The sequence below is a fragment of the Penicillium psychrofluorescens genome (genome assembly GCF_964197705.1).
Source record: "Penicillium psychrofluorescens genome assembly, chromosome: 4".
NCBI classification, from domain to species: Eukaryota; Fungi; Ascomycota; class Eurotiomycetes; order Eurotiales; family Aspergillaceae; genus Penicillium; species Penicillium psychrofluorescens.
Window position 1 is genome coordinate 1,958,502 of NC_133442.1, and position 13,083 is coordinate 1,971,584.

Below are 13,083 nucleotides of genomic sequence, written 5' to 3' on the forward strand. Positions count from 1 at the left end.
CCCGGATTTGCGGTTACCACTATTCTTATGTTTCTCTGCATCGTCACGGCGCTGCTTCTCATGATCCTGACGAAGAAATATCCTTATGAGAACACTAAGGATGGGAGAATGGGAATGAACACACAATCCACCATCCAGGGGGGCTCTAGTTCGTCGGAAACCGTGGAATAATTGAATAGTGGCTCTGAGAGGGAGAACAAATAACTAGTTCAGACAGGCCTGCTTCGTGTATGTTTTTCTAGAGTAGCACCACGATCTGGCTTTGGCGTCGAAGATATGGTAGCAACTTCAATGTATTCGAATGAGTTTTTGTCAACTTCTATGCTCCTAGAAATCAAACGCTCTATAATTGTGGTGAGGTCGATTGTTCCGCTGCGTTATAATTCGAGGAATTTTGCCGAATGAAAGTGGAGACTCCGCAACTCAACCTCCTGGTCAGTCAGTCACTTTCATCTTCATCATCAAGGCGGCGAGACAAGCTCAGAGTATCAGAAGTATGAAGCGTGCTTTTACTTGCAGTTGGTCCGATTGCCGTCGATCCTTCGGGAAGGCAGAGCATCTTCAGCGCCATGAGAGAAGTCGTGAGCATCATCCGAGCTAAACTTCATTCTCCCGATGCTAATATCCTGAGAAACTAGATACCGGCGATGCTCGATATGAATGTCCATTGTGCCAAAAGCGCTTTGGTCGACGGTATGAGATGCCCTCCTTTTTCTGGCGCTGACTGACCTGATGGATTGTGAATGTCAGAGATGTGATGACGAGGCATGCTGCTCTCCATGGGGAGGCTTCTGGCTCGATCAAGAGGTCCCGGAAAGTGTCATGGTAAGGGTTTAGCTGTCTACCTACTACCTACTCATCAATTATCTCACCATTTATTAGCGTTCCATGTGTCGCTTCCAAGCTTCGTTGTGACGGACAGCCGGGTACACCTTGTCGAAGATGTCTACACTCTGGTCGATCGTGTTCCTATCGCACAAGAGATGGCATGCCACCCACTCCTCGAACACAGTCAAGCGAAATGCTAGTATCTTCTACCGCAACGGGCACTGGCTCAAGCTTGCCCACGGCGCCAGGAAATCCTGAAAGCAGTCCATTGCTCCGTGAGAGGCAGACTTCAGGTGCAAACATCAATATTTCCCAGTCATCTTTGTTACCAGCATACTCGCCCTTGGGAGACGATGACCTTGCTGGAAATGCTCCACCACAACCGTCTGGTATGTACTCCCGGCGCCGTCGACTTTTTCCACGCTCATCGGGTGATAGATGATTTTGAACCATTCTCATTCGGTCCACTTTATGATCTCTCGATTGAGCCCTTTGAGAGCTATTTGGGATGGAACCTCGGTGATGAAGATATTGATCTAATGAGAAATCTCAACGGGGCTTCTCCTGACACTCCTCCGGCATGTTGGCCTCATTTCGCGACTGCGCCTCAATTGGCTGCGCATCCAGAGTCGCAAACAGTGCAGGATGCGGCGACAATGCAGTTGATACGAGATGCACAACCAGCCGATAGCCCCTGGGTAAGGCATCTATCTGTACTTATGAATAAAATCACCGTGCTCACCTATCATAATCCAGCCCCATGTCTACAGACCGAGCAGAGACGATGGACGACTTAGTATCCCCCAGCTCAATGTCTCTTCAATTCCGCAGCCGAGCTTGCATGCAGCATACCTTGAGCACATGGATAATTCCACGCGTGAAGCAATTCTGTCGCTCATAAGTACTGCTCATCAACCTCATTGGTCACCAGTCGACGTGGCAGCTTTTCCATCGGCTCGCACGTTGTCTATCTGCATTAATCTCTACTTTCGACATTTCCACGAAACGCTACCTATCGTTCGCCGCTCAACCTTCCAATCAACCGAAGCCAGTCCGGTTTTGTTGATGTCAATGGCAGCCATCGGAGCAACGTACTCTAAAAATGGTCTGACTGGAGTCGCTGTGGCTCTCAATGAGTTATGCAGGAGAGCAATTGCCTACCTCAGGGAAAGTGACCGGCGTGCCATGTTTGATACATCAATCGTCCAGGCCTGGCTGCTTCAGTCAATCTTCGGGCTTTTCTGTGGCTCTCGGATGCTCTATCAACACTCCGAGATTAGTCGTGGTGGATTGGTGACGGCTGCCAGACGGATGCACCTTCTTCGCCCCGGTTTTTCATTTGTCAAAGAGCTCGAACGGCGTCCAGCCTCGGCCTCACCTGAAGAGGTAGGGCGAGCATACGCAAAGGATGAAGAACGCTGTCGATTGGGATGGGGTATTTATGTATGTGCATAAAGCCGCTAACAAAAACCATTTGCTAAGATTTGTCCATTTCAGCTCTATGACATGCAGATATCCGCGCTGCTGAATATTTCGCCACATTTCTCGATTGGCGACATTGATATGGCATTACCCTGCGATGAGGAGATGTGGGAATCTCGCCCTCCTCGCGGGCATCATGACTTTGCCCAGTCCCCTAGTGACGCCCTGAATTTCCGTCATGTGCTTGAGCGACTGCTGTCTGTTGGCAAGCTGCCACAGCCATTAAACCCATTTGGTCTTTCTATCATTGCACATACTCTCTATAGGTGGCTATACCCGATTACTTCTGCGGCTCGTTGCTGATTATCGATTTTAGGTTCTGCTCTGATGCCTCTGCGCTGGATCCAATCTGCCCAGCTCGGTTCCCAGAGAACGCCTCGTTCTATCGACTACAATTTTCTACAAACTTGAAACAGTAAGCCGAGACTTTGCTAATCCTTGAAACAGCTTGTTGTTGACTTGTCACAGCAACCCGCAGGAAATACTTGATCAGCTGTCAGTGTGTTTTCATTTCTTGTCCTACACGCCCACTGCCCTTCTTGTCAGTGTCTCAGCTCTGTCCCATCTTGGGCATCTGCAATTTACTTGGCCAGGGTTTTTGGATAAAGTAAAGATCGCCGCAGGCAAGTCCGGGACCGAGGAGAGTGAACTCAATGCACGTGCGTGGCTTTGCTCGAGAATCTCTGATGATGTGGTCGGCGCAAGATCTATCCTTGTTCACGCTGGACAATTAAATGCACTTCTGATTCGGTTCACATTTGAGTAAGTCTTCGCTAACAAAAGATGAAGGCTAGTGCATTTCAAATACTTACTAGTTCTCTAGAAATCCATGTGAGGCTATATGGACGTTCTACGCTGCGCTCGCGTTATGGGCGATCATCAAATTTGGCAGTGGGCTAAATATCTCATCTTCTGGTCCGAAGCGAACGGTCGTGACATGTAAGTCTTGTGTCTGCAGTATGACTCTACCTAGCCCCTGACATCTGCCATCAACCATTGTAGGGTCTGACTTCGACGATGTTCACGAGTGGATCCAGCATGGAGGTCAGGCTTCTTTCCAGGGACTTGGAAATTTGGCGGATTTGTCCGAGTCAAAGCTTTTGTCCACATTTAGCGAAAGATTGGAGTCTATGTCATGGGGCATCTCTCTCCAATTTCGCCATGTTTTGATGAATCTATCCAAAGAAACAATCTAAGAATAAACGAATTCCTGTCAAGTTGAATCAAACAATTGCTACTGCGCACCGATATAAAGCATTTGAACCGTAGAGTTGGCTTATGTAATAGATGATCCTAATGGCTGGCTCAATGGAGACATTCGTCACGCGCTCGGAGTCTCCACCAAATTTCTCCACATTGTTCGCCGAGGGGCAATATCCTTAGGTTTGGCCAATCTGCCGACTATGCTACTAAACAACGGCTCTCCACTTCGTTATATGTACACTTTTTGACTCGACATCGGCAACTGAGATCGGTATCTCCACCGGACTTGCTGCGAGATTTGAGTAGTCGTAATTGATAATCTGAGGGGTCCCCCTCACCTTCAGCTAAATGTCGCTTGCTTCATTCTCGCAAAGAGCTATACGCACTGCAATCACAAAAATGTCTGCTCCGTCTCACTTTAAGCTCAACACCGGCGCCTCAATTCCAGCCGTTGGATTGGGTGCGTATGACCTTCTTTTGATAAGATTCGATTAGCTGCTAAAGAGGCTGCAGGAACATGGCAGGCAAAGCCAGGAGAAGTCGGCAACGCTGTCGGTCATGCACTGAAATCCGGATATCGACACCTGGACTGTGCCTTGATCTATCAGAATGGTGAGTTGGTCTTTCGCTCGCGTGCACTTAGCTATGCTAACATTGCGACTCGATTAGAGAAGGAAGTTGGCGACGCGATTAAAGCGTCTGGTATTCCACGAAAGGAGATCTTCATCACCAGCAAAGTGTGCGTCAGTCAGGAATAGTGATAAGACAATTTTTGCGTGCTAACTTCATGTCTTTGCAGGTGGAACACCCACCAATCCAATGTCGCCGAGGGTCTTGCGCAGACGTTGAAGGATCTCCAAACGGACTATTTGGACCTCTACCTGATTCATTGGCCAGTGTTCGTTTGCTTCCATTGCCTTATTCTCTGAAGCTTTTTTGCTAATTTGTTTTCGCATGTCAGTCGCCTCGTTTCCAATGAGACCTCGCAGTTGTTCCCTACCAACCCTGACGGCACCCGCTCTGTGGATGGCTCTTGGGATCAGCGGGAGACTTGGAAACAGATGGAACAGGTTTACCGTTCCGGCACGGTCAAGGCAATTGGGGTGTCTAACTTTAGTATCCCCTACTTGGAGAATCTTGAAAAGACCTGGGAAGTCGTTCCTGTCGTGAATCAGGTAAGATTCTCGTTCCTTACTTGCTCAAAGAGGTTACTTGTTGAATTTGGGTAACAGGTTGAACTGCACCCGTACTGCCCGCAGCATGCGTTGAAGGAATGGTGCGAAAAGAGAAACATTCTCCTGGAAGCGTATTGTCCCCTTGGATCAACAAGTACGTGCGAAACCTATAGACTATTCTAGAGACACATGAAATTGACAGACTGACAGGCTCACCACTGCTGAGCGACGCCGAGATCGCCGGCATTGCAAAGAAATACGGTGTGACCCCGGCGACCATCTTGATCTCTTACCAGGTCAACCGGGGCTGCATTGTGCTGCCAAAGTCGGTGACTTTTAGCCGCATTGAGGACAATCTCAAGGTTATTTCTCTGTCCAAGGAAGACATGGATGCCTTGGAAGGAATGGCAGCGGCAGGTAAACAGCAACGTGTCAACACGCCGCTATGGGGACACGATCTGGTGAGTTCTGTTTCTTTCACTTATTCAATGGGCTTGTCTTGCTGATCCTGCATTATTACAGGGATTTGATGACTGGTATGGCCCTGGCAATGTCAACGCGCCGAAACAATAGATTTGGAAAGAGTGAGATAGGGCTCAGCCCTAGCAAATTCCCTTGCCCAATGGACATTGATATGAAATTGTATTGCCACTACTGTTGTTATATAGATAGATCTGATTTTAGATATATTGAAACCGAGTTCTTGTTGTTTAGCTTCTCCGACCAAGTATCTACTTGCTTGCCATGTAAGTTGAACTTCAATAAACGTGCACACAGCCCCCAATGTATCATGGGATTTCTTACCAATTTCTGCATCTTCCAATCGAAGCTCGCCCTAATAGACTCAGGAAGATAAACAAGCTCCCTCGGCGCAGCCTTAAACCCATACCTCCCCTTCATAGCCTGCAACGAAAGCGGCTCACGGAGCTCATAAACACTAACGATCTTGTATGCGAAATCATATCCATCCCAGTTCGGATCCCGGTTATTAAAATCGACATTTCCCAGGCCATCCTCGGGCAGTGGTGCGTCTCCAGGATTCCGTGTTGCGGCTGGGAGGATCTCGCAGATGTGCGTGATACTGGAGTATGGAGCGGTGCGGCAGAACCAGATTCTTTGCACAGAGTGGCTGATACGATATTTTCTGAACTCGTAGTTTTTGACCCCGTCGACTATCTGTGTCATGTATGGGTCTTGCATGGCGAGAATGGCATCGGTGGGAGCGGGGCTTGGGCCTGCTGCTGCCTTTGTGGGAAGGGGTTCGTTGCTCTGCATTTGCTGGGAGACGTGAGTATGAACTTTGAATTTGCTAGAAATGTAGATAGTCTAAGTTTAGTTGAGTAGGCAAAACAATGAGTGTGCGTAACACCCCCGGGGAGGTTGCTACAAAGTTGCGGTGCGGCTGATGTAGCCAGCGCATATTCAATGCCACCAATCAGGCGAGACCAATAATCAAGGGATGTTAAGATCGTTGGGTCGGTGCAGGAAGAAAAGATGAATAGTGAGTTCTTTTGGATATTTGACAGTATCAGAGACATTAACAGAAGAAGAAAGGGAAAGGCCAACAACGCCAGATGAATGACACGAAATATCAAAACATTTGTATCATCTTTTTATGCCCACAGAAAAAGAAATGCAACTACTTCCGCCCGCCACGGCTAACTTTGGGAAACTCCACAGGCACACGCAGACGAGCCACACGACGCGCATGGGCCTCGGCCTTACCACCCTTGATATTCCACTTGCTGAACTCCGATTCGCGTGGCCGGTCAATGCGACAGCCTAGCTCGCGGAAGTACTGGTAGATAGTGTTCGAGTCGAGACGCAGGTCATCCCGCAGATCAGCGGGATCAGTAGCAAGCTCATTGGGAGAATTGCCGCCGAGGGAGCTGGAGCCACCATCCTTGGCAGGTTGGGGAGGGATATGCAGTGAGAGAGCACAGATAGTAGTGTGCAGCAGCGTGAGGTCGTGCTTGGAGACCATGCCGCCGGTAGGCGCAAAGCGACGACGAACGGCGTCGATTACTGAGTCTGGGAGCAGGTCCTGCGGAGCAGTGTCTGTAGACTGCTTGCCACCCTTGGCTGCGCCAGTGGTGCTCGAGAGAATCCGGCGGAGGTCCTCTCGAGGTGGCATCCGCTTGCTACCTGGGGCAGCGGAGCCCTTGGCATCACGGCCTCCGCTCTTCAGGCACCGACCGAACTCTACCAGAAGCTGGATGAGGCGCAGGACTTGCAGTTGAGTGATGTTACCGGATTGAACAACTGGACCGATCCGGTTGGAGACAAATCGTGAGACTGTGCTGATAGCAAGACCCTGCTCAGCTTGTTCCTGCCACTCTTCGATCTGCGTAAGCTGACGCAGCGTGGAGTGGCCATTTGGAACGAGTGTCTCAAGTGGGTAGACATCAGACGGGTGAGCAGCAGAGAGATCCGGCGTGGGTAGAGGCTTGGCAGCTTGCACCTCGGCTTGTACGTTGTTCGCTTTGGCCACACCGGTGGTCGCATCAGCTGGCAGCGAGGAGAGAAGCGCCGCACCGGCTTGCGAGACGACACCATCCGGTGCATTCGATAGCTGAGCATTCTCTGCAAACGATTGAGCAGATTTCTTTGCTTGCTTTGTGCCGAAGGTGTTGGTCAACGCCGTGCGCTGCGCGCGCATCGAGAACTGTATATAGATGTCAGCGAAAACTCTTCCTAACAGAACCACAGAAAGCGTACCATTGCTTCATCCTCTGATTCTGCCTCCTCTTGGCTGGCCTTCTTGCTCCTAACTGCGCCTCGCACCTTCACCCTCCGCGCCTCCACGACTTGCCATGTCTTGCGCTCTGGATCCACGACAGCGACGTAGTGCTTTATCTGCGAGTCGGCAGCGTCCTCGTTGCCCTCACGGCCGACAAAGTCCACCTTTTCATGATCGGACGACTGCAAAAGCAATTCAGAGGACACGATGCCCGGGTTTCGGCCTGATGTTGCAGATTTCGAGACATGCTCGCGAGTTTTGCTGTACGGGGTGTAACGGAGCGTCTTTGAGTTTGGAAGGCCCGGGGTTGATGCTAATACAAAGTATTAATAAAACAATATCTTGAGGGAAAAGCGCTGAACTCACTGATTACTGGCGCCAATTCGCTGCTGTCGTCAACGACGCTGGCTGCCAGCGGGGGAAGAGCTTGTAGGTCCCGAGCGGGCTTTTTGCTCGGGCGCTCATGGCGATCGGAGTCGCGCTTGCGTTTCTTTTCTGTTTTATTGGACGGCATAATGGCGAGAAACCACGACCGTCAAGTTGGACAACAACAGACTTGTTTCATCACCGTTGGAGAAATTTGAGAGTCGGCAGAAAAAAAATACTGGTTACTAATCCAGAAGGCGGTCAACTGGGAGCACACAACAAGGGCAACAAGTGCACTACGTAATTGACACAGAGAGTGCTCTACAGTGGAAGACAAGGACAAAAAACACTCTGGAAGTCATTGATTCATCGACAAGCATAGCTATCTGAAACCTAAGACCGCAGAGCTTTCCAGTGATTTTTTCATAAACCCTCAAAAACCTCCCCATGGCTCTACCCGGCACTCAGAAAGGACCAAGCATGCGAGCAAAAAGATTGACCAGCATCCCCACCACCGTGCTCATAAGGTCATAAACAGACCCTTCCAACCCCTCACTAAACACAGGAGCCCCTCAGAGTAACAAATGTGCATAAACACCATGCCCAGCAATCAGACGACCGACGTTGAATGAATCCACGCGAGTTGGGAAGATAGGGAAAAACGTTTGAACGGTCGGATCCCATCGGACGAGCTGCAGCTTCTTTGGACGAACAGAAACACCATCTGGGCAGGCTACTCAAGAAAAGAGAGACGTGGAACGAAGAAACGAAAGGTCGTAACATCGGAACATCAATTGTCGTGTTCAGCGTTCAAACATGAGCCTCGACAGGAGGAGCTGAGATGGAGGGGGCGAGTAGTTTATTTGCTAGAGGGAGCTGTTAGCACAAATGCTTGTTTGTTTGGGTGACACAAAACAAGAGACTTACGATCTGGCGCGCATCTTTCTGCGCTTGCGCTTGAGACGACGAACGCGCTTCTTTCTCCACTTGGCTCTCATCTTCGTAGATGGTTCGAGACTGGAAGGAGGTTAGTCAATTGTTATAAGATTCATTGAGGGGGAGGGGGTGCGGACACTTCTGCGAGGATGAGGAGGATGGTTGAAGGAAAGATGAAGAGAAGCGGCAGATGGCGCCGCTTTGTGCGTCAGGGAGCTTACTCAGCAGAAGGCTCGCTTGGTCGACGCTAGTCCATACGAGGGAGCACATCACGTGACCCAACAAACCCCCATCACTACGAGACACTGGATATACTTTATTGGGAGAGATTCACAGCAAATAAATTGCATTCATGCTTGATCAGCAATTCACAGCATGGCAACTTCCATCACATGTCACTAAAAAGCCAAAAAACAGCATTTTTTGAGCATAGCCATCTCGGGTATAAGGTCCGCACTGCCCTATATCGCAAGGTCCATAAATCATCACTTGAACTTCACATGCCCCATGGAAAATGGGAAATAAAATGGGAAGCAAGCCAAGTACTTGAAAAGACGTCTACAATCCAATTAGTACTGGTACCGGTAAGTGGGTGCCATGTCACCCAAAAACTCTTCCTCCTCTTCATTCATGGTCGCCGGATCGACTGCCGCCTTGTCCCTCTTTCGGTTCTCAAACCGCAGAGCCACGAGGTAAACAACACATGATGCAGCAGATAGACAAATGAAAGAGATGCAGATAATAAAGCCTGGGCGGTATTGTGGAGCATCCTGGGTCTGGAAGGAGTAGGCCGCAATGATACCCCCGATGTTGCCAAATCCAATCTGCCAAGCCGTTCCGACGCTGCGCCGGTGGTGGCCACCCAGGTTCATGGCGAACCAGCACACGATGACGGGCATTGCGCTGTAGCAACCGCTCGTCACTAAGAAAAGAGCAGCGTACTCAGCATGCGTATTACTAACTCCGTGGATGTTCAACAACATTGCAAACCCAACGATTGCGACTGCAATTGGGAATAGGGTGAATGCAAAGCGGTGTTTCAGCCGGTCAGAGGCAAATGCGATCATCAGCGAAAAGCCGAAGGCCACCGCCCAGGGTGGAATGGAGTAAAGCTGGGTCTTGACCGCTAGAGAGGGAAGGGAGGTTAGCTCGAGTAATCATGTTGAAGATCAATCTATACATACCACTGTATCCATAGCCTTCGATAATTTGAGGCGCGAAATACGCATATGAATAGGCCGGAACAATGAGGCCAAAGTACATGAAGCCTCCGACGAAGATCTTGTCTATAAGAGCAATCAGTATGACGCGCCAAGTATGGCATTGTGGTCCACTCACAGTCCTTGAAGACAGCCAGCACTTGACGCCAGCCCAGTGGGATATGGTGTGCGGATTTGCCCACGTCCTTAGCCAATTTAACGCGAATGAATTCTCGCTCTTCTTCGTTCATCCATTTGACATCTTCGGGGAAATCAGGGAGGAGGAAGAACCAGGCGAAGGAAACAACACAAGTGATCACGCCCTCTATGATGAACACCCATCTCCAACCGCTATAGCCTCTGTCTCCGCCCATCTGGCCAAAGCCGTAAGCCAGCAGTCCACCAAAGGCACCGGCCAGGGTGGTAGAGCTGAAAAAGAAACTGAAGCGCTTCTGGGCCTCAGACCGTTTATACCACATTCCCATCAAATAGAAACCTGTCGCACATGAGTCGTCGGGCTATTAGAGAGGATCCAAAACAACACTCACATCCAGGGAACATGCCCGTCTCAAACACCCCTAAGAAAAACCGTGCCGTCATCAGGCCTCCCCAGGTTGAGACGAGTCCTTGGCAGATCATTACCAGGCCAAACATGAACATGCAAAATGACACTGTGGAGAGAAGGGGATCAGTGACACATCTCCAAATCTGAGGCAAGGCTAAACATACACCACACATGAGGCTTCAGCTTCTTGAGCAGAACATTGGAAGGCACCTCAAAAAGAACATATGGTACAAAAAAGATAGTGAGGGCCGTGTTGTACTTGGTGCCTGTCTCGATATGCAGATCGGTTTTGAGGTTGAAAAGTGCCGCATTACTGATATTCACCCTGTGCGACGACACCAAGTCAGAACCTGAAGGAGACAAAATACAGGGAATTGATTCGCGCTCTCACCGGTCCAAAAAGGCAAGTAGATATAGAACACACAAGCAAGGCAAGATATGCCAGTCAATCTTGGCCATCAACTTGCGCTCGGTGGTGGTGGTGAGCTGTGGAAGCTCCAGGTCCTGCTGGAAGACCTGGCTCTCTCCACTGTCGCCCTGTTTGGCTTCTGCGTGGAGACATTTTAGTTAATCACGGATCTAGAAAGATTTCTGCTAGCACAGAAATGACCGGGTGCAGTAATGCAGAAGCAACGGGTGACATGGAAGATCAGATGGAAACGCACCAGGAACCCCCATGATTAGCGACTTCGCCTGCCTACAGAATGCGCTCTGAGAGGTGGGACAGGGTTGCCAAGAGGAAAATGCGCAAATCGGGCTCTCGGCTCTTTTAAGGGCGCCGATCTGTGAGGAATGTAAACGATCCGCTCGTAGCGTACACCGCACCTGCACAGAAAAGTGAAGAGAAGAAATAAGAAAAAGCCAAGAGAAAGCGCGCAGGTCGGATTTTTGAGTCAGCTGAGCTGGAGAATTCGTTAGTTGCAAATTACTGCATTGCTCTCTGTCGATCTACGCCGATCCCGGCCTCTGGCCGTCTAGATTTCAATCATCCAACCGCCTTTTCTCAGCTGCTTATGCGTTGTATGCATGCTGGATGGTGTGATTATCAGGCCTGCAGTGTCAAAAACTTTGAGCACGTATAACAATCCCCCTGTGATCGAGCATTCTTTTTTTTCCCCTCGGCTCCCCGCAGACTTCCCCGACCTAAAGGGGGGTCTCCGAAAATGACTAACCTGGGCCAAGAACACTAGTTGGGGAAGGATCGCTAATAATGATTTGTTGACTCTGCACAACTTCGGAGTCCGTTTTTTATCCTCCGGCATGCATATGTAGTTAGGCGTTCTGTCCTCTACACTGTGGAAAAGCAAGGCAAACTCAATGTTGACGAACTACTTACCCTAAATCGACCGATCTCCCGAAACGGTCCACCGGGTCCGACTAAAACAGCAACCCATTCGATGTGCTTTATCTTCAATTTATGATTTATTGCGAAAAGGCCAAGAAAATTGCCAAAGCCTTGAGAGCGTCTTCTAGTCCTATCGAATTGTACGGACGGGGGCTCATTACATAACAATTGTAGAAAACACAAGTAGAACCCCTCCCCGCATCACTCAACGGCAACAACCTCAACTTGGAAGGCTGCATTGCAAGGAAGCCAGTTCACCCCAACATTCGTCCGCGGCGGCTGGTGGGGTAACATTCGGCTATACACAACATTAAAATCCGGCAGATTAGGCGTCTCTCGAAAGTAAACCTATTCGATGATTAACAACGATAAGAGATGATACAGAAAAAGAGGACTGGTACCGTGGTCTTCACAATCCGATCCAGGCCAGATCCTGCTGCTCTGAGGATTGCGTCTATATTGCGAAAAATCTGAAATGCCTGATCCGCCCTGGTGCCTTTAATGAATGCTCCGTTGTTGTCGGTGGCAACTTGACCCGCTACGAAAATGGTCCCGTTGGCTTTAAATGCCTGGGACTGGAAGTATTTGAAGCCAATTGTTAGTTTGCAGTGTGCAATTATCAGGGCTGCGATGTGCCGGGGCAGTAGTACTTACATATTGACCCAGTGCTGCCAGAAGATTTAGTTAGTGGCAGATTTCCGACGATGATGTCAGGGGCAGGTACTTACGACGCGCTGCTTCTCTTGTGTGGATACGCTGAATGCCTGGCCGTGATACTGATCCCACGATGCTGTCGTAAGCAGGCGGCGCGGCTGGCCTTGGATTCATAATGAGAAAGTCTGACGGGGTGTGGTGGCAGGTCTGGTGTTGTCCTGACTGCAGTATGTAATAGATAAGGGGTACAAAGTCTGTTTTTCCCAGAAAAGTGAGTGTTCATGCGACCAGTTATTAAAAATAGCACTAATGTATTTTAGCCTTGTGCCCTGTTTCAGCGGAGTTCTATACGGCAGCCTATCAGCATCGGGAAGCCTCGCACGATGCTCTTGGACATGGATTCCCCACAATGACATAGCTGGCTTCATCTTAGACTAGCGAACTACACAGACGAAAATCACGAATGAGAAAGAAAACAGTACGTCAGTTTGGATACTGATAGAATACCACCCCAATTCCTCAAGCACTCTCCTGGGCCAATTCTTAGATTCACTGCATCTTCTCAATGGAAGTGGACGGGAATGGATTTT

General features: G+C 49.5%; 3 protein-coding genes across 3 annotated transcripts; 1 reads left to right on the forward strand and 2 right to left on the reverse strand.

Moving 5' to 3' along the window:
- Positions 1 to 3,912: 3,912 nt before the first annotated feature.
- PFLUO_LOCUS6427 (uncharacterized protein) lies at positions 3,913 to 5,261 on the forward strand (the record flags this gene model as incomplete). The annotated part of the gene is made up of 8 exons (XM_073783971.1): positions 3,913 to 3,973; positions 4,027 to 4,125; positions 4,183 to 4,252; positions 4,313 to 4,411; positions 4,475 to 4,688; positions 4,746 to 4,842; positions 4,899 to 5,149; positions 5,211 to 5,261. 8 exons carry the CDS (start codon positions 3,913 to 3,915, stop codon positions 5,259 to 5,261), a joined length of 942 nt encoding a protein of 313 aa, XP_073640473.1.
- Positions 5,262 to 6,327: 1,066 nt separating this feature from the next.
- Positions 6,328 to 7,942, reverse strand: PFLUO_LOCUS6428 (DNA-directed RNA polymerase I subunit rpa49; the record flags this gene model as incomplete). The annotated part of the gene is made up of 3 exons (XM_073783972.1): positions 6,328 to 7,353; positions 7,407 to 7,741; positions 7,795 to 7,942. The coding sequence occupies 3 exons, from the start codon at positions 7,940 to 7,942 to the stop codon at positions 6,328 to 6,330; spliced, it is 1,509 nt and encodes a 502-aa protein (XP_073640474.1).
- Positions 7,943 to 9,299: 1,357 nt separating this feature from the next.
- PFLUO_LOCUS6429 (High-affinity nicotinic acid transporter) lies at positions 9,300 to 11,172 on the reverse strand (the record flags this gene model as incomplete). Its single annotated transcript, XM_073783973.1, has 7 exons — positions 9,300 to 9,856; positions 9,915 to 10,016; positions 10,069 to 10,425; positions 10,478 to 10,600; positions 10,659 to 10,819; positions 10,886 to 11,042; positions 11,160 to 11,172. The coding sequence occupies 7 exons, from the start codon at positions 11,170 to 11,172 to the stop codon at positions 9,300 to 9,302; spliced, it is 1,470 nt and encodes a 489-aa protein (XP_073640475.1).
- Positions 11,173 to 13,083: the final 1,911 nt, after the last annotated feature.